The sequence below is a fragment of the Aquarana catesbeiana genome, linkage group LG04 (genome assembly GCF_042186555.1).
Source record: "Aquarana catesbeiana isolate 2022-GZ linkage group LG04, ASM4218655v1, whole genome shotgun sequence".
Classification (NCBI taxonomy): domain Eukaryota; kingdom Metazoa; phylum Chordata; class Amphibia; order Anura; family Ranidae; genus Aquarana; species Aquarana catesbeiana.
Genome location: NC_133327.1, coordinates 661,869,882 through 661,891,735, shown reverse-complemented (window position 1 = coordinate 661,891,735; position 21,854 = coordinate 661,869,882). Strand labels below are relative to the sequence as shown.

Here is a 21,854-nt window from a genome sequence, read left to right as displayed (position 1 = left end):
ACAATGATATCTACGGTATCTGCATCTTGGAATACATTACATAGATTCCCTCTAATATTACTTTTCATGACATAAATAGTGAAATCGTTTGATGCATGCTCAGTAGATTTTGTTAGGGAAAGGTTCTAGTTAGACAAAGGGAGCTCAATACCCTAGTGAACACGGGCTCAGTTCACTCAAGAACCTCACATGAGATAATTGTATCACATGACACATTTTTTTTCAATTTTCTCACGCAATATTCAAAATGTAAGTTTATGCGGTATTTAACGCACTAGAAAAAAAACGCATGGAAAATACCACATAAACTGACTCTAAAGTCAATTCAGTAAACTATATAAATAAATAAATACATTTGTTGAATAAGTAGTGGTCTAGTCATTCATTATTCAAGGGATGTATTCAATTAGCGCTGGTTGTTAAGGAGCTGGCACCTGCTGGCGACTTTGACAACCAGTAAATAGCTTACCTTGTCCTTAACAACCATGACTCGTCTGCTGTCAGCGCGGTTCCCCGCTGACAGCAGAATGTAAACAAAAGAATCGCAGGCATTTTAAAATTATTATTTTTATTTTTAAAAACCCAACCCCCCTCCCACAAAAAATGTTGGGTCAATGATGTCATAAGGCAAGAGATCACCTAGTGACATCATTGGGTGGCCCCTCCACAAAGAAGAAACTGGAGCAATGCTGGAGGCTACTTGCAGCACATACTAATTATGATAGCATAATGATTAATGTGGAATGTATGTTTTGTCAATGAACATTTACTGTTATCAAACTGTTATGGGCAAAGTTCCACTTTAACAATCCCCTGTTTGTGTTTGATGGATTGTCCATTTATATGACCTTCCCAAAGAGCGGAATTGGCATTCATGTGCCAGACAGCCTCTCCCTTCTTTCTGTAAAGCCAACATTCCTCACTTCACCTGATTTATTGTCATCTGCTACCACATTTTGTATCACTGTTTTCACGGTTGTTTGGTAACACTAAAACATGTGACAGTGTTCTTAATGACGATTTAAGGAGAACCCCAGTAGGATAAACTAACAAACAAAGCTTTACACAATTTTTTTAAACTATAACCTGTAGAAGAACCTGCTCTTACAAGTCACTCAGTGGTAGAGGTGTTTAGATCTCCAGAATTTGTGTAGATGTAGAAGGATTTCTGGAGAGAACTAGGGCTTAGGACCTTAGTAAAAGTGTAAAGTCTTAGTCTAAAGTGTTGCAGGCAGGATCCATGTCCTGCTACAATTCATGGTTTAGTGAACATGTTGGAGCTACTAAGATCACATCTTTTGCTGAAGTTATGCTACCATTTTGCTTAGGTTTTTATATCAATTCCTCAAAAAAGCAATGTGCAAAATAGGGGGCTAGAAAGGGTATTAAGGATAAATTATTTTTGGTATTTGTAGCACAACATTTCTGTAATGTTAAGCCAATTGTCATTCTTCAAATTGTCTAAAATACTTTAAAGGTCCCACAAAATGTCATCTTTGCTGTGCTCACTACAGTAACATTGAAGTTCTGGCCTTGCATAATTAGGCAGTAGGGATGAGCCTGATGTTCGTGTCGAACGTAAGAAAATTGGCCGTTCGCCGAATTTAGAACATTATGGAGCATTTGCGGCAAATTAGAGCGCTGCGGAACGCCCCATAATGCACTGCGAGATCTCAGTGCATTGGCATCTTATGATTGGCCAAAGCATGCACCTGACCTGCATGCTTTGGCCAATCACAATGTGCTCTGCTGAGAGAGCCATAATTGGCTAAAGGCAGGGTGCCTTTGGCCAATCATGGCTCAGGGGGCTAAGTCCACGCCCCACACTATATAAGGCTGCTGCTTACACAGCAGCCGTATATAGTGTAATGAATGAATATTCAGTGTAAAATCTATATATACAGCCTAGTATATACTCTGCATTTAGTGTAGATTGAATCTATATTTAGGCAGTGTAGTATATATAATATAGTGTATTGAAGTGGTCAAGGGGAACCCTGCACCAAATGTTTATTTTTAAATGGCATGGGGTCCCCCCCAAAATCCATACCAGGCCCTTTAGGTCTGGTATGGACTTTAAGGGGAAGACTGCACCAAACTTAAAACAAAAATGGCGTGGGGTCCCCCCAAAATCCATACCAGATCCTTCAGGTCTGGTATATGTAATATCCTTCACCTGTTGCCACATACTAGCTGAAAGGAAAAATGTGTTGTACAGTGAGGATGTCTGCACTATAAGCTGATGGACAGGGACTTAGTTGGGCTTATAAGAGAAACAAAGCTGATGGCGTGTGTCACCATTGTGGATGTATTCACTAGTGGAGCAAGAAGTAAAAAGGCTACAGAATAAAAAGGTTAGAAAAGGTGTCCTACTGTTAAGATTGATGCTACAACTATCAGTTTGTCCTGGCATGCCAGGGTGCTAGGTGTAATCCTAGACTGTGAACTCTGCTTTCACCCCCACATGCAATCACTGTCCAAAGTTTGCCACCTCAACCTTTGCAACATCTCCAAAATACACCTCTTCCAATGACACTACAAAGCTCCTACTTCATTCCCTGGTTATATCTCATCTCGACTTCTGTAACTCCCTCCTCATTGGATAACCTCTACATAGGATATCCCCCTTCAGTTCATCATGAATGCTGCTGCCAGACTCATCCACCTTATCTTGTGTCTGCTTCCCCTCTCTGTCAATCCCTACACTGGCTTCCGCTCACCCAACTAATTCAATTCAAATTACTAACAACAACTTACAAAGGCATCCACAACTCTGCCCGAGCTACATTACTAACCTAGTCCCAAAATACCAACCAAATTGTTCTCCTTGTTCCTCCCAAGACCTCCTGCTCTCTAGCTCCCTTGTCACTTCCTGCCTCATGCTCGCCTCCAGGACTTCTTCTGAGCCTCTCCCAACCTATGGAACTCCCTACCCCAATCTTTACAACTATCTCCCACTCTGTCCACTTTTAGGCAATCCCCAAAAACTCTTCTCTTCACAGAAGCCTATCCCACCCCCATCTAACAACTGTACTTTTATTTTCTCAATCAGCTCATCCCCCACAATTACTACCTTTGGTATCACTTGACACTCCCTTTTAGATTGTAAGCTTTATTGAGTAGGACTCTCTGATTCCTCCTGTACTGAATTCTATTAATTCTGTATTGTAACTGTACTGTCTACCCTCATGTTGTAAAGTGCTCTACGAACTGTTAGCGCTATATAAATCCTCAATAATAATAATACTTTACAGCCACACAGCTCACCATAGGTATGTGGATTTACACATTTTAAACATGTGCTTTATATGTGTTTTAGTTGTGTGCTGAGCTGTTTGGTTGTCTTCCTCTTTTAGTTATAAGAGCTTATAACTTTAATCCAGTAGAAGGAACAGGAACGTTCTCAAAACTCTATTTTCTTGGGTTTTCTCTTTGCAATACAGATCGATCTACCAAAGTGATTCACTGGAAAGAATTAACAGTTTTGCCTTTGCCAGACTTCCCAACCTGACAGAACTGTAAGTAATTGTTTTTTGTTATGAACAGATCGCACGTTATTTTCGAATCTAAGTTCAAAGAATAGGCATAGTAGCAAATAAATTAATGATGTTCTGTACTGTTTTCACTTATCAGCTCTGGCTAGCTTTCTGCATATCCACATTCATGCCAAAATTGCAAATATTATACTGTTCTTTCAGAACTATTACATTTTCTTTTCTCTCCTTGGTAATTTTTAAATTATGGAAATAAATGATTTTCCTGCCTTGTGTACAGATTTATCATATCCCATCTAGAAATGTTTAAATTAGATGTAAACCCTAGCTGAATGGTAAATAATTTGCTAACTTTGTATTATTAACAATTGCCTTTTTTATATTAAGTAAAATACTTGTGTAGCTCTAATAGTACTGCCCTCCAATTATTATTGACCTTCAGTTAACTAACTGCTTACATTGCGGATGTTCTAAGCACACTTACTTGGCAATAAGGTCCTAAACACATCATCTCATGTGTGGTTCTTTCCTTAGGGTGTTATAAAGGATGAGCACCAGTCACTTTGGTTAGTATAAACTGTAAACCGCTTTATTTACTTTATTACATATGGGAAGGAGTGTAAGGTATCAACCAGGATATCCCAAATAGCATATGTTCTGAAGCACCAGATGCGTTAAGCCAGCCTTTCTCAACCTTTTCAACAAAGAAGAACACTTGAAATAACATTATGGTCTCAGGGAACCCTTGCTAAAAAAATTACTGTATCTACAACTCATGATACATTAGTGTGATGGTCAGTGGGAAGAATGTTCCTTACACTTGTGATCATTGGGAAGAATTACCTCCTTACAGATAGCTAAAAAGCTCATTGGTGTCAGGGAGAACTTATCTGAGACGCACAAACTGCTCACGTGTCAAGGAACCCCTTGCAACCTCTGTAGGAACCCTAGGGTTCCATGGAATCCTGGTTGAGAAACCCTGTTGAAAGGCCTTCTATTCCCTCATATATTAGTCTCCATTCCCTCATATGGACCATGCTGGCTGGATGTCCACAGGGCTTTGACTCCTTGGAGATTAAGGGCTTGCTCACACCAGTAGCTGCTTCAGAACATAACCAATAGTGTGTAGTAGGATGGAAGCAGTGCCAATGTGTTGATCACAGCTAGGGATAAGCCGAATAACCCCCAGTTCGGTTCGCAGCAGAACATGCGAACAGGCAAAAAATTTGCTTGAACACCGTTAAAGTCTATGGGACACAAACATGAAAAATCAAAAGTGCTAATTTTAAAGGCTTATATGCAAGTTATTGCCATAAAAAGTGTTTGGGGACCTGGGTCCTGCCCCAGGGGACATGTATCAATGCAAAAAAAAGTTTGAAAAACGTCTGTTTTTTCGGGAGCAGTGATCTTAATAATGCTTAAAGTGAAACAATAAAAATGAAATATTCCTTTAAATATCGTGCCTGGGGGGTGTCCTTAGTATGCCTGCAAAGTAGCGTGTTTAGAACAATACCACAGCAAAATTACATTTCTAAAGGAAAAAATTTAATTCAAAACTACTTGTTCTGTAATGTATTGTAGGGTCCCGGCAATATAGATGAAAATCATTGAAAAAAATGGCATAGCCCCCCCCCCCCCATTACCAGGCCCTCTGGCTCTGGTATGGATATTAAGGGGAACCCCTCACCCAAATTTAAAAAAAATGGCATGGGGGTCACCCAGGCCCCCAGGCACTATATATACTCTGAACAGCAGTATATATACTATACGGCCTGCCCTATATACTCTGCAGAAAATTGGGCCTAAGGTGTTGGTGGTACCAGAGCACTGTAAGCCCTCATAGTTACTCTTGGTGGGCGCAGGGACGGGCCCTGCTGTGAAACGCTATATCAAAAATTGTAATTACATGCCCCGGTTAAACAGGGGCAGAAAAATTGGGCTTTTGGTGGTGGTGGTGCCACAACACTGTATCCCCTCACAGATACTCTTGTTGGGCACAGGAACGGGCCCTGCATTGAAATATTATATCAAAAATTGCAATTACATGCCTGTGTTAAACAGGGGCAGAAAAATTGGGCCTTGGGTGGTGGTGGTGCCGCAACACTGCAACCCCTCACAGATACTCTTGTTGGGCACAGGAACAGGCCCTGCTGTGAAATATTAGATCAAAAATTGTAATTACATGCACCTGTTAAACAGGAGCAGAAAAATTGGGCCTTGGGTGGTGGTGGTGGTGCCCTAAACCAAAAATATTGTTGGAAGCTAGCATCATCATGATTGAGGAGGAATAGGATAGTCAGCATAGGCATCCTCAAGGGATCCCACATCCTTAGAAAATTCAATCAGTTACATCAGCATCAGGTGCTCAACCAGTGGATGCTCTGTTGGAAAGGTCTCCAAGTCTGCTCTTGCCCCTAGATATTCCTGCACCATGTAATGCAGACGCTGGCGATAGTTGCTTGAACCGATCAGACCTTGGCGCTAAGGACTGAAAAATTGTTTAAAGGCATCGGTCAGCCGGCCACCTTCTCCACCGCTCTTCCTCTGAGTGCACGAAGCCTCAGCAACACGTTGTCCAGCACCAGGAAATTGTAACCTCACAGGGTCTGGAAATGCGTTGCACAAACCTTTCTTCAAGGCCTCCTGAAAATGTTTCATTCTCTGCTCCCTCTGCGAAGGCAGGATGAGTTCTGCAACTTTACCCTTGTAATGTGGATCAAGAAGGGTTGCCAGCCAGTAATGATCCCTCTCCTTGATACCATGAATCCTATTGTCCTTTTGCAGGCTTTGCAGAATCAGGGAGGCCATGAAGCGTAAGTTTGCAGAGGCATTCGATTCTGAGTCCTCTGGGTCACTAAGGATCACATCATCCGTAACTACCTCCTCCCAGCCACGTACAACTCCTTGGGTTTCTGGGTACTGAAAACCATCCCTTGAAGACTGCTGCTGAGTGTTATCCTCTACATCCATGCTGACACAATCCTCCTCTTCTTCCTGTGTGTTTAGTGGGCCCGCAGGAATGCTATCTGGATAAAGGGGGCCTTGAGAGGTAAGGAAGTCCTCCTCTTCCACCCGCTGTTCTGCCTCAAGTGCTCTGTCCATGATTCCATGAAGTGTGTGCTCCAGCAGGAAGACTAGAGGGACAATGTCACTGATGCATGCATTGTTGCTGCTCACCATCCTTGTGGCTTCCTCAAATGGTGACAGGACAGTGCATGCATCCTTGATCAGTAGCCACTGGCATGGCGAAAAGAAGACAAGCTCCCCTGACCCTGTCCTGGTGCCATACTCGCACAGGTACTGATTAATGGCCCTCTGCTCTGTAGGCAGCCACTGCAGCATTGCCAACGTTGAGTTCCACCTGGTGGGCATGTCACAAATAAGGAGGTTGGTGAGCAGGTTGCATTCCCTTTGAATGTCAGCCAGCCGAGCACTGGCGTTGTATGACCGGCGGAAATGACCACAGACTTTTCTGGCCTGCCTCAGGAGATCCTGTAAGCCTGGGTACCTGCTCAAGAACTGCTGCACCACCAAATTCAGGACGTGTGCCAAACATGGAACAGGGGTCAAGTGTCCCTGTCGGAGGGGGAGAGAAGGTTGGTGCATACAACCATTCCTGGCTGAAGCTGGCGTGGTGTCAACCACCTCTGAGACTACCCCTGCAGAGCTGACAGAATCTCTGCTCCAGTGTGGCTCCTGTCCCCTAGGCAGACCAACCCAAGCACCGCATGGCATCTTTTAGCCTGACTGCTTGCGTAGCCCCTTGAACGCTTACATAGCACTGCTGGTTCAGAGGACAAATCTGCAGAAGAGGCGATAGAGGAAGAAGAAGAAGAGGGGGTGGAGGAGAGAGATGTGGAAAAATCACCACAAGCATTTTGGAGGCACGGTGGTGGAACAAGCTCCAACAATACTGAACCCTGTCCTGCATCCTTCCCAGCTGCCAGCAGAGTTACCCAGTGCGCCGTGAAGGAAAGATAACGTCCCTGCCCATGCCTGCTGGAGCATGAGTCAGCGGTAATATGCACCTTACTGCTGACCGCCCTGTCCAATAAGGCAAAAACATTACCTTCCACATGCCGGTAGTGAGCCGGAATGGCCTTTCCGTGAAAAGAAATGGTGTTTTGGAACCTGCCACTGAGGTACAGCACATTCCACAAATTCACAAAAGAGGGCAGAGTCTACCAGCTGAAAAGGCAGCAGTTGCAGTGCTAGCAATTTAGCCAAGCTAGCATTTAGACGCTGAGCATCTGGATGGCTGGGAGCGAATTTAATTTTACGGTTCAGCAACTAGGGTAGGGAAATTTGCCTGCTAAAATCAATTGGTGGTGTACTGCTAGCAGATTGGCTGCAAGTACTTGGGACACCTATTACTATACCTTCATTCCTCTCAGTGCAGGTTTTTGAGAGGACTGGAGGTATAGTAGGGTTGGAGATCCCAGATGAGGAGCAAGGAGAAGTCCTCCTTTTTCTTTGATGTGGGTCTTTCAAGTGCTTTTGCCAATGGACTGCATGGCAGGTCGTCATATGTCTGGTCAAGCACGTGGTGCCCAAGCGGCTGCTATTCTGGCCACGCTTGATCCGCTTCAGACATAGGTTGCAAACAGCAATGGTGCGAACTGTACACGTCGAAAAAGGCCCACAACAAGGAACTTTTAAAAGTCAGCAGGAAGTCAGCAGTGCCCTGCACCCATGGAGCTCTGTGGTGTGATGCAATAGTGTGGCTGCCCTTAAGCTGCTCCCTAGAGAGCATCCTGCCTCATAGGAGTTGTGCCTCCTCCTCCTCCTCTCAGGCACCCAAGTACAGTCAGTGACCTCATCATCCCCTTCCTCCTCGTCACTGGAGCAAACTTGGCAGTATACTGCAGCTGGGGGAACATGACTGTCGGTTTCTTGTCCTTCTTGGGCACCCCCTCTCTCTAGGCTCACGTTACTCCCTTCCTCAACCTGGGAACTAAAATCAGAGCCTTCAAATAGCTGCGCATCCTCCAGCAGCATGTACCCCACACTGTGGTCGAATAATTCTGGGGAATCCTCCATGCATGATGGTGGGGCTACGGAAGGAGTGACTGTGGACATGGAGCCGGTGGAATAGGCCGCTTTGGCAGCTGCCCTGGGAGGCAAAATACTCTGAGCCTGGGTGACAGAGGATGAGGAGGATGAGAGCGGCTTTGTTATCCACTCCACCAACTCTTCTGCATGTTCTGGCTCAATAACAAAGCCAGCAGCTGAAAAAAAGGACAAGCATGCCCCACTGCCACCTGTAGAGAATGCACCATGTCCATGACCAGCACTGTTGACTGTAGACACAGAGGCTGCTTGCCCTCTTTAGTGGCCTGTGAGCGTCTGCCTCTCCTCGGTGGCCTTCCGGACATGATGTATATTTAGTTTTGCAACACCACACTACACTGTATTAGATACTGTGTACACCACCAGAAGTGTAGTAGAAACTGTACACACTGTATTAGAGACTGTGTACACCACCTGCACTGTATTAGCAACTGCACTACGGCTGCACTGTATTGTGTACTGTGTAGTAGAAACTGTACACACTGTATTAGATACTGTGTACACCGCCTGCACTGTATTAGCAACTGCACTACGGCTGCACTGTATTGTGTACTGTGTACACCACCAGCAGTGTAGTAGAAACTTTACACACTGTATTAGATACTGTGTACACCGCCTGCACAGTATTAGAAATTGTACAGCGGCTGCACTATTTTATACTGTATACACCACCAGAAATGTAGTAGACACTGTACACACTGTATTAGATACTGTGTACACCGCCTGAAGTGTATTAGCAACTACACTATGGCTGCACTATATTGTGCACTGTGTACACCACCAGAAGTGTAGTAGAAACTGTACACACTGTATTAGATACTGTGTACACCGCCTGCACTGTATTAGCAACTGTACTACGGCTGCACTATTTTATACTGTATACACCACCAGAAGTGTAGTAGACACTGTACACACTGTATTAGATACTGTGTACACCGCCTGAAGTGTATTAGAAATAGTACACCACAGAATGCACTGTAGATAAAGGCTACACAGGATGCAGACTATATATATATATATATATATATATATATATATATATATATATATATATTAATACACTGCCTGCACTGACTGAATATAGCGTAAACACTGAATATATAGTCTATGCACCTCGTTGGATTTAACACCTAGTATTACAAAACATTTTAGAAAGTGGCTGCAGTTTAGTTTAAGCTGGTTACACACTGTATGAATTTCTGTCTCTTACCAGTATGCTGAGTGGGTGGCTGTATACCACCTTCCACTCAAAATCTGTCAATTGAAAAATCAAAGGAGTCACGAAGAAAATTTTCAGGCAAAAAGAAACCAGACGCAGCCACTTTTCAGGTATTCTAACCTCCGGCGAGCCTGCCTTTCAAAATACAATAGGCACAGCCAGGGCCGGGACAGGCGAGCAGGAGGGGCACCTGCCCTGGGCACAGTGTTATCCTGTGGGGGGGGGGGGCACTGGGAGCTTGTTCGTGCCCCATTTCACATCTACTTGAATAACAAAAGTGATGCTGCTGTCACACCTTCCACTGGGGCAGCTGAAGAACGGGGCACAGAGCAGGGGCTACAACAGCTGCTGGAAAGAGGATTCTATCCTCTCCTTCCTCCAACAGCAGCCTGATATGAGCTGGAGAAAGTAGGCAGGACAGGCGCACACTAATGCCGTGTACAGACGATCAGACATTCCGACAACAAAATCCTGGATTTATTTCCGACGGATGTTGACTCAAACTTTGTCCTGCATACACACGGTCGCATAAATGTTGTCGGAAATTGCGATCGCTAAGAACGAGCTGAAGTACAACATGTACGACAGGACTAGAAAAAGGAAGTTCAATACCAAGTGTGACACCCTTTGGACTCCTTCTGCTAATCTTGTGTTTGTATAAGCTTGGTGAGAGACGATTTGCGGTTTTCAGCCTCGTGCTTTTCAGTTCGTTACTGCTCTTCAGTTTGTGCTTGTGGGTTCGTATCTGTTTTTCAGTGCATGTAATCAGTTCATATCTGGTTTTCAGTGCGTTCTTGTCCACTCGTTTCTGATTTTCAGCTTGCTCTTCTCAGGCCTTTCTGATTTTCAGAGCGTTCTGTTAGTTCGTTCTGACCAGCCAACCGCTTTCAAGCCATATTGCGGGTATGTACTCATCTTAGAGTTTGTGCTATGCGGGGGCTTGGTGTTGGGGTTCTTACTTTGACCCAAGCCCAGTCCATGAACAGGGGGAGGAGGAGTTCATGGACCAAGAATTAGTTGCTCCAGCGTGACCAATTCTCTCACATATCTTTGTTGTGGGAGATCTAGGAGAATCATCCTGATGATTCCAGGATTTAACTCCAGATGACAGACCCCGTTTTTCACCGTCTATTGGCTTTGCTGTCCCCTTTTATTACGAAGCAGGACACCTTCATGAGGCAAGCCATCACTCCTGAACAGAAGCTAGTCGCCGCGTTGCGGTACTTGACGACGGGGAGAAGTCTGCAGGACATCAAGTTCTCGACAGGCATCTCCCCCCAGGCTCTGGGGATCATTATTCCAGAGACCTGTTCTGCCATCATTAAGGTCCTACAGAAGGACTATATTAGAGTAAGTTTTATCCTTTAAAATCACATTCTATGTATTTAATGTTTGCTAATGTATTGTATTTCTTTCATCATTACCATGATTGTAATATGCTGTGAATGTCCTCTTTATCCTCATGCATGCTAGAAGTTTTTAAAGTTCCTTTTTTGTCCTTCATGCATATTTGCCTTCACTAACCTCCCCAGCATGCTATCCTGGGCCCATACACACCTAGCCTAGTCACTTAACAATGTATTTTGTCAGCTCCATTGTAGTGCTTACCCTAAACACCCCCTAAAATGTGTTTAAATGTTATTGTTGTCCTTAAATTCAGTCATAGTGCCAGAGCCTTTTTTTGGCGGTCCCAAACTCATTTGGGACCCTCCCTCCCCCCCCAACCACTAAGTCAACCGATACCAATCCTCTGCTGACTTTGCCCAACCCATACACACTATACCTACCTCTTTTGTGGTCAGATTTATGGATGAATTCACCAAAGCATGTAGTACAAGGGCCTGCCTGAATACTTTCAAACGGTACTGTTTAAAGTTTTGTTCTATTATCTTGATAGGTAATTGCAGAATGTAAAAATGAGCTTCAATTTGTACAGTGTGTATTCATATTTTTGTATTATGACACTTCTTACCTGTCCAGTGGGCTGCCAATAGTGTAAGTAAGGAGGGACTGGACAAAGTAACACACATTATGTATGCATTCAGTGTCTAATCCGCTTGCAATGTTATGTGCAATTGTCTGTTTTGGCAGAGTTCCAAGCTGAAGACATAATTTTTTTCACTTTCGAAAGCTAGAATAATTACCTGTTTTGTGCAAGTTTCACACATGGAGACACCCCTAGTATCCACTGGAGCACCTGTGTGGGACACCCTAAAAAAGGTGTTCTGGTGTCCCACACTAGTGCTCCTGCGTCCAAATGTGTAAACAGATGCTGAGTGTCCTCTCCTTACACTGAATCAAGTTTGAATTTCATTCTAGTTACAAACCCATCTAGACAACAAACTTCTTTTAAGACAAATAGGCATGAACAAATGTAGTTAACTGCATCTGCCAAAAACATTGTATTAGTGAGGGAACGAACGATGTTTACTACGAACGATTACTGTGCCCACGAACCTGAAACTTGCCATTTTAAACGCCATTTTAAACTGTACAACAGTAAAGAAAAGCACATAATGAACATAATAATAATAATAGGAAAACACGACAAAATACTTACTTTTTTGCAGCACTCTCTTGATTCTTCTGTACTGATCCTGCTCCCTCAATTTGAGGTCTGACCATCGCTTCCTCAGTTGATCCTTGGATCGCTGTACCCCAAAATTCTTCAGACTTTTTACAACTTTAGCTATGATCTTGGCCTTTCTCACATTTGGATTTGGGTAAGGTCCATGCTTCCCATCATAGTCGGCACTCTTCAAGATGTCCACCATCTCCACCATCTCTACAAAGGACATATTTGAGGCCTTAAATCTCCTGAAACGGGGCTTTCTTCGTCCTCCTCATTGCTGTTCTCCTTAGAATGCACTTGCTCTTTCTTCGCCATGTGCTCTCCCACAGCGCTGAAAGAGAAGGGGCGGGGAATATACTAGAAAGAAGGTCAGGGGCGGGCGGAGTTTCACGCATGCGCAGTGTATATAAAGCGCAACATGCGTGTGTCATGCGTACGATCTGTGAGTGGAGGACGGAGTAGCAGAAGCGTGCTAACGAAGGTATCATTTTGAATTGGGGCATCAGTGGCCTATACTGCTTATAGATTGAGGCCTATATTGGGACAAGATTAGGAGAGTTTAGCCTGACATTAGGGTTTGTCTTGTGTTGTGCCTTGCAGATAAAATGGATCGATTCAACGATCACGACTTTCTCCCCCAATTCATTGATATGTACAGAGAGCTGCCCTGTCTGTGGCAGACAAAACACCCTTTTTATACTAATAGAATAAAGCGACAGGCAGCGCTGGATGAACTGTTGGAATGTGTAAAGCCGCAGATCCCCACGGCAAACATCAACTATTTGAAGTGCAAAATTGGTGGCTTGAGGAGCACATATAATAGGGAGCACAAGAAGGTCCAGGATTCCCAGAGATCAGGAGCAGCAGCAGATGACATTTATGTCCCCAGGTTGTGGTACTACGACAGACTGCGATTTCTGTCAGACCACACTTCCTTACTCCCCAGCTGAGGCTTCCGACGTCCAACCTGGACCTTCCACCCAGGAAGAAGTGACCTTCCACCCAGCTTGAGTCAGGTATTGCATTGAGTCAGGTATTGCATTGTTCAACATATTGCTCAAACTAAAACAGGAGCAAGCTGTGGAAAGTGACAGCCAGGAGGTGGCGGGAGAAAGTGGCAGCCGGGAGGTGGCCGGGCCCAGTAGCCTGACCGAATTGCAGGTTCCTCCCTCCGCCTTCCAACAAAAAGGACCAGGAAGGGGAGGAACGTGCAGGAGTTCGCGCTTTCTTTGATTCGGGAGGCTACTGCGAACCACCCCCAATATTCCAGAGGCCTATGCCTGCATGAATGCCAGCAAAATGCAGGAAATGGAGATGGGCCAACGCCTCATTTGTGAGGAAGTGATGTATCTGGCCCTAAATAAGGGGTTGAGGAGCGAACTCACAAGCAAAACCCACCTGTGCAGTTGGACCATCCTCCTCCTCCACCACCTGCCACAACTCCAACACCAGAGCCACAGACTGGAAGCAAGCGTGGAAACAACCGTGGAAGTAAGACAAGAGTGTGATGGCCTGGATTAATTCTGGTCTGGCAAAAGACGCAGGCTGTTGTATGACCACAGCCTGGGGACATATATGTCATCTGCTGCTGTTACTGATCTCTCGGACTCCTGGACCGGATTGTGATCCCTATTAAATGGACTCCTCGGGCTACCAATTTTGCCTGTCAAATAATTGATGTGTGCCCTGGGGTACAAAGGCTTCGCCAATTTCACCAGTTTATTCAGCGTTGCCTTCCTCTTTATTTTGTTATGACCCCTAATAAATGTCTATTTTTTTTATCACAAATACTTGGCTATGTCTTTTAGCTCAAAAAGGACAGTTTGTTTGTGAGTAGGCAGGTACATTTCAAAAATACTATGTCAAATTAACAAGGGACACCAACATCAACCAATCTGCTTGAGGTTAAAAAATATAAGATAATAATGGTGTTGTAGTAACTTGACGCACAAAACAAACAAAAATATTATGGAGATCACTATAAAAAAAAATTAAAAATCAGGAGATCTTGATAAAAAAATTTAAAAAAGTAGATCACTATAAAAAAAAAACATAAACATTATTCTGGAGATCTGGCAAAAAAAAATAAAGATTATTCATGAGATCACGAGAAATAATAAAGAAATCAGTTTGTCAGAACTCTGTGTGAATATCAGCAGCAAAACAACTTCATCATTCTAGCATTATAAAGAAGAAGAGAATGCGCTGCATTAAAAGATTAAAAACTTTGCAGCATGAGAAATGTGCTATCTCCATTACGAAGTTTTACCAGACCGATCGCTTCCGTCTCGTACTTGATTCAGAGCATGCGTGGAATTTTGTGCGTAGGAATTGTCTACGCAGATTTTGTTGTGGGAAAATTTGAGAACCGGCTCTCAAATTTTGTTTGTCGGAAATTCCGACAAAAAATGTCCGATAGGGCCTACACACGGTCGGAATTTCCGACAACAAGCTCACATCGAACATTTGTTGTCAGAAATTCCAACCATGTGTACGCGGCATAAGAAAGACACCTTATTCCCAGGAAAGAAGAGTAGATGATTGTGGACGGAACCCACTGGCGAATGTCATCCTTGAGGTCAGACACTGCTCACACTGATGCCAATCAGGTAATTTGCATTGTGGACTTCTACACAGCAATGTACAAAAAAAAATGCACTTTTATGAAATCCATAAAAGCACAAAATTCAAATTTGTTCATATAGCAGAAATGAATGAGAAATAAATGTTTGTTTGAAATGTCACCATGTTTTATATAGAGGAAGATTTAATGTTGTGCTGCACTTTTATGGATATAATAAAAGTACTGAAATTGCTTTATAGAAGTCCCCAGTGTGGATTAACTTGTTGGGATACAGTGTGTTGACATTAAAGTGGAAGTAAACCCTCCTATCATTTTCAGCCAAGAAAGCTGCATCTTGGCCTCTGTTTAATCTTCAACTCCCATGGTGCTGCACATGGGATCAGTTATGACACCAGCAGCCATTGAGGTGCGCTAAACATGTGCAGAACGGAAAAATGTGTTTAGTTTTGTCTCGAAAAAATTTGTTATGTTACTAATTTTTTTTCGTTGATTCATTTCAGAATTTGTTTAATTTAGTTTTGTTTATTAATTTTCTAACGAATTCCAAATTGTCGGAACAATTTGAATTCAGATTGGTCGAAACATTATCGACCGATTCGAATTCTGTGTGCCCCCTTGTGACGTCATCGACCCAGCATGTCCCGGGCGGTGATATCTGAAGAGGACAGGGGTCACCCGCTGACATCTTAGTCAATCACCAGTACTATAGAAGGGACGGACTGCACCTAAATGAGGAGGGTGCAGATCAGCTGGGAGTAAAGATGGGCAAAAAGTTAGAGGGGTTTTTAAACTAGACGACGGTGGTGAGGGCCCAGAGGTAGGGATAGTTAGCACGGAACATATTCCAGAGGGTAGTATTGGGGCATTAGTGGTAGGCTGACTAAAGCACATAAACCCAAGGTAAGTAAAGTAACAAGTCCTAGTTGCAATCTCGGAACAACCAATAAGAGGATAGTATGCGACTGGTCTAAACTACGTGGCATGTTCACTAGTGCCAGGAGCCTGGTGGGCAAGATGGTTGAACTAGCGATACTGTTGTACAAGGAGGATTTGGATTTTGTGGGAATTTCAGAGACCTGGTTCAACAGCTTTCATGATTGGCTGGCAACCATTCAAGGGTATACCCTTTATAGCAGGGCTAGAGAGGGTAAAAAAGGGGGAGGGGAGGGGGAGGGGTATGCCTATATATCAAGAATAATGTTCAAGTGAATGTGAGAGATGACATCACTAAGGGAGCTAGGGAGGAGGTGGAATCCTTATGGGTGGAGCTCCAAAGGGATGAAGCTAAGGGGAAAATATTACTGGGATTATGCTATAGGCCCCCTAACCTGAGGGAGGAGGGGGAGATGGATCTCCTATCACAAGTTGGATTAGCAGCAAGGATGGGAAGCGTTATCATAATAGGGGATTTTAATTATCCAGATATAGACTGGGCGGAGGGAACCACGCATTCGTCTAAGGCTCGCCAGTTCCTAAATGTCTTGTAGGACAATTTCATGGTTCAGATGGTAGACGCACCAACTAAAAATAAAGCGTTACTGGATCTACTGATTACCAACAATACAGACCTGATCATGGATGTGGAAATACGGGGCAATTTAGGAAACAGCGTTCACAGATCAATTGGCTTCAGTATAAATCACACAAATAGGAAACATAAGGGGAAAACAAATACACTGAAATTCAAAAGAGCCAACTTCCCTAAACTACGAACCTTGTTAGAAGGGATGAATTGGGTTAAAATCTTAGGAACAAAGAATACGGAGGAGAGATGGGTTTGCTTTAAGAGCATATTAAATAAGGGCATTAGCCAATGCATCCCATTGGTTAATAAATTTAAAAGAGCGAATAAAACTCCTGGATGGCTTAACTCCAATGTAAAAATGCATATAAAAGCAAAGAAGAAGGCCTTTAAAAAATACAGGTTTGAGGGATCATCATCAGCATTCAGACTTTATAAAGAATGCAACAAGAAATGTAAGGGTGCAATTAGGGCTGCTAAGATAGAACACAAAAGACACATAGTGGAGGAGAGCAAAAAAAATCTCAAGAAATTCTTTAAATATGTAAACAGTAAAAAGGGAGGACAGACCATATTGGCCCCAAAAAGAATGAGGAAGAACATCTAGTTACAAAGGATGGGGAGATGGCAAAGGTATTGAATTTATTCTTCTCCTCAGTCTTCACAAGGGAATCGAAGGGGGCTTCAGTAACCAAAACTGCAGTGTATATCCTTATGACACATCACAGGAAGCACCTCCATGGTTAACAGAGGACAGAATTAAGACCCCTCTCACACTGAGGAGCTTTGCAGGCGCTATAGCGTTAAAAATAGGGCCTGCAAATCGCCCTGAAACAGCGGCTCCATTCATTCCAGTGTGAAAGCCCGAGGGCTTTCACACTGGAGCGGTGCGCTGGCAGAGCGTCAGAAAAAGTCCTGCCAGCAGCTTCTTTGGAGTGCACTAAGAGCGGTGAACTCGCCGCTCCTAAAGCGCCCCTGCCCATTGAAATCAATGAGCAGCACCACCGAACCACCGGCAAAGCACCGCTGTAGCAGCGCTTTGTGGGAGGTTTTAACCCTTTTTCGGCCGCTAGCGGGGGGTTAAAAGCACCCTGCTAGTGGCTGAATAGCGCCGCAAAACCGATGGTAAAGCGCTGCTAAAAATAGCGGCGTTTTACCGCCGACGCCCACGGCGGCTCAGTGTGAAAGGGCTCTAAAATTAGACTTGGGAAACTTAACATTAATAAATCACCGGGACCACATGGCTTGCATCCGAGGGTACTTAAGGAACTCAGTCAAGTAATTGCCAGACCATTGTTCCTAATTTTTACTGACAGTCTACTGACTGGAATGGTCACAGCGGATTGGAAAAAAGCCAATGTAGCACCAATATTTAAAAAGGGCCCAAAATACATCCCTGGGAATTACAGACCAGTTAGCCTAACATCAAAAGTATGCAAGCTCTTGGAGGGGATGATACAAGATTTTAGTAACGAGAACGGTATCATTAGCAGTAATCAGCATGGATTCATGAAGAATCATTCTTGCCAAACCAATCTATTAACCTTCTATGAGGTGGTGAGTTGCCATCTAGATAAAGGAAGGCAAAAGCATTTGACACAGTTCCCCATAAATGTTTACTGTACAAAATAAGGTCCGTTGGCATGGACCATAGGGTGAGTACGTGGATGGAAAATTGGCTACAAGGGCGAGTTCAGAGGGTGGTGATAAATGGGGAGTACTTGGAATGGTCAGAGGTGGGTAGTGGGGTCCCCCGGGGTTCTGTGCTAGGACTTATTTTATTCATAAACCTCCTGGAGGATGGGGTAAACAGTTCAATCTCTGTATTTGCGGATGATAGTAAGCTAAGCAAGGCAATAACTTCTCCGCAGGATGTGGAAACCTTGCAAAAATATCTGAACAAATTAATGGGGTGGGCAACTACATGGCAAATGAGGTTTAATGTAGAAAAATGTAAAATAATGCATTTGGGTGGCAAAAATATGAATGCAATCTATACACTGGGGGGAGTACCTCTGGGGAATCTAGGATGGAAAAGGACCTGGGGGGTCCTAGTAGATGATAGGCTCAGCAATGGCATGCAATGCCAAGCTGCTGCTAACAAAGCAAACACAATATTGGCATGCATTAAAAAGGGGATCAACTCCAGAGATAAAACAATAATTCTCCCGCTCTACAAGACCCTGGTCTGGCCGCACCTAGAGTATGCTGCCCAGTTCTGGGCACCATTCCTCAGGAAAGATGTACTGGAAATTGAGCGAGTACAAAGAAAGGCAACAAAACTGATAAAGGGTCTGGAGGATATTAGTTATGAGGAAAGGTTGCGAGCACTGAACTTATTCTCTCTGGAGGAGAGACGCTTGAGAGGGGATATGATTTCAATTTATAAATACCGTACTGGTGACCCCACAATAGGGATAAAACTTTTTTGCAGAAGGGAATTTAACAAGACACGTGGCCACTCATTAAAATTAGAAGAAAAGAGGTTTAACCTTAAACTACGTAGAGGGTTCTTTACTGTAAGAGCGGCAAGGATGTGGAATTCCCTTCCACAGGCGGTGGTCTCAGCAGGGGGGGCATGGATAGTTTAAAAAAACTATTAGATAAGCACCTGAACGACTGCAACATACAGGGATATACAATGTAATACTCACACATACAGTGGGAACAGAAAGTATTTAGACCCCCTTAAATTTTTCACTCTTTGTTATATTGCAGCCATTTGCTAAAATCATTTAAGTTCATTTTTTTTCCTCATTAATGTACACACAGCACTCCATATTGACAGAAAAACACAGAATTGTTGACATTTTTGCAGATTTATAAAAAAAAAAACTGAAATATCACATGGTCCTAAGTATTCAGACCCTTTGCTCAGTATTTAGTAGAAGCTCCTTTTGATCTAATACACCCATGAGTCTTTTTTGGTAAGATGCAACAAGTTTTCCACACCTGGATTTGGGGATCATCTGCCCTTCCTCCTTGCAGATCCTCTCCAGTTCTGTCAGGTTGGATGATAAACATTGGTGGACAGACATTTTTAGGTGTCTCCAGAGATGCTCAACTGGGTTTAAGTCAGAGCTCTGGCTGGGCCATTCAAGAACAGTCACAGAGTTGTTGTGAAGCCACTCCTTCGTTATTTTAGCTGTGTGCTTAGGGTCATTGTCTTGTTGGAAGGTAAACCTTTGGCCCAGTTTAAAGTCCTGAGCACTCTAGAGAAGGTTTTCGTCCAGGATATCTCTGTACTTGGCCGCATTCATCTTTCCTTCTATTGCAACCAGTCGTCCTGTCCCTGCAGCTGAAAAACACCCCCACAGCATGATGCTGCCACCACCATGCTTCACTGTTGGGACTGTATTGGACAGGTGATGAGCAGTGCCTGGTTTTCCCCACACATACCGCTTAGAATTAAGGCCAAAAAGTTCTATCTTGGTCTCATCAGACCAAAGAATCTTATTTCTCACCATCTTGGAGTCCTTCAGGTGTTTTTTTAGCAAACTCTGTGAGGTCTTTCATGTGTCTTGCACTGAGGAGAAGCTTCTGACGGGCCACTCTGCCATAAAGCCCTGACTGGTGGAGGGCTGCAATGATGGTTGACTTTCTACAACTTTTTCCCATCTCCCGACTGCATCTCTGGAGCTCAGCCACAGTGATCTTTGGGTTTTTTTTTACCTCTCACCAAGGCTCTTCTCCCCCGATAGCTCAGTTTGGCCGGACAGCCAGCTCTAGGAAGGGTTCTGGTCGTCCCAAACGTCTTCCATTTAAGGATTATGGAGGCCACTGTGCTCTTAAGAACCTTAAGTGCAGCAGAAATGTTTTTGTTACCTTGGCCAGATCTGTGCCTTAACACAATTCTGTCTCTGAGCTCTTCAGGCAGTTCCTTTGACCTCATGATTCTCATTTGCTCTGACATGCACTGTGAGCTGTAAGGTCTTATATAGACAGGTGTGTGGCTTTCCTAATCAAGTCCAGTCAGTATAATCAAACACAGCTGGACTCAAATGAAGGTGTAGAACCATCTTAAGGATGATCAGAAGAAATGGACAGCACCTGAGTTAAATATATGAGTGTCACAGCAAAGGGTCTGAATACTTAGGACCATGTGATAATGAACTTAAATGATTTTAGCAAATGGCTGCAATATAACAAAGAGTGAAAAATTTAAGGGGGTCTGAATACTTTCCATGCCCACTGTAATCACACGCATAGGTTGGACTTGATGGACTTGTGTCTTTTTTCAACCTCACCTACTGTGTAACTATGTAACTATCATCGGGTGACTCCGTACCTTAGCTATTTAAAAAATGTCAGATGGTAGAGCAGGCAGTCGGCAGGAGCCTTCGATGAGGCCAGAGGGGGAGCGGGATCTGGGGGCCCACTTGTTGAAGGGGGATTCCAGATTCCGATAAGCCCCCCGCCAGCAGACCCCCAAGGTTGTGGGGAAGAGGCCCATGTCCCCAGATCCTACTGCCCCAAAGAACCTCCCAAGTTGAGGGCATATGGCCTGGTATGGTTCAGGAAAGGGGGGGGGGGGGGGTGCTCACTCTTCCTGGCCAGCCGGGCTGCATGCTCGGATAAATGTCTAGTATGGATTTTGGGGGGGTGATCCCACGCCAAAATTAAAAAAAAAAGTGGCATGGGGCCCCCCCAAAATCCATGCCAGACCTCCTTATCTGGGCATGCAGCCTGGCAGGCCAAGAAAGGGGGGACAGGCGAGTGCCCCCCTTCCTGAACCATACCAGGCCATAGGCCCTCAACATGTGTTGATGGGGACAAGGGCCTCTTCCTCACAACCTTGGGCGGTGGTTGTGGGGGTCTGCCAGCGGGGGCTTGTCGGAATCTGGAATCCCCTTTAACAAGTGGGCCCCAGATCCCGCCCTCTCCCATGTGAATGAGTATGGGGTACCCCTACCCATTCACCAAAATAGTGTAGGGACTGGTATGTATTGGGGGGACCCCACGCTTTTTTGTTTTTTTTCGCTCTGCATATGTCTACTGGGCACAGCGGGATATTCATCTATCTGCACTGTATAGTGCAGATGGTGTAGATGGGGAGATCTATTATTGTTTCATCATCCATATAGTCATTTACTAACATGCTGTTATTAGTTTTCTGTTGTGCCTTGCAATAGTAAATTTGCCATAAAATGCCTTAAAATATGAGCAACATAATTTTCACATATTTTGTCAGCACAGGTTGTCCATCAAGTGGTTCTTCTAACAGTGGCCACATTTACAATGAATCCTATGATTATTATTCAGTTGCATTGTACTTTTCAGACACATTTGATTTCTTCTACGTTTTTTAAAATAATCCCTCATAAACCATCAAAATAAATCAGCTGACCCATTCCTCACCAGTCACTCGTGTCTTCCTTTGACGTGTTACTTGA

At 44.0% G+C, this 21,854-nt stretch overlaps 1 protein-coding gene across 1 annotated transcript in view; it reads left to right on the top strand.

The window, feature by feature from the left end:
- The window catches only part of LHCGR (luteinizing hormone/choriogonadotropin receptor), a 272,081-nt gene that overhangs the window by 100,954 nt on the left and 149,273 nt on the right, over positions 1-21,854 (top strand). Inside the window, exon 3 of the mRNA XM_073628526.1 lies at positions 3,444-3,518. Within this exon, the coding sequence (XP_073484627.1) occupies positions 3,444-3,518 (75 nt within the window). The remainder of the gene's footprint in view (positions 1-3,443; positions 3,519-21,854) is intronic.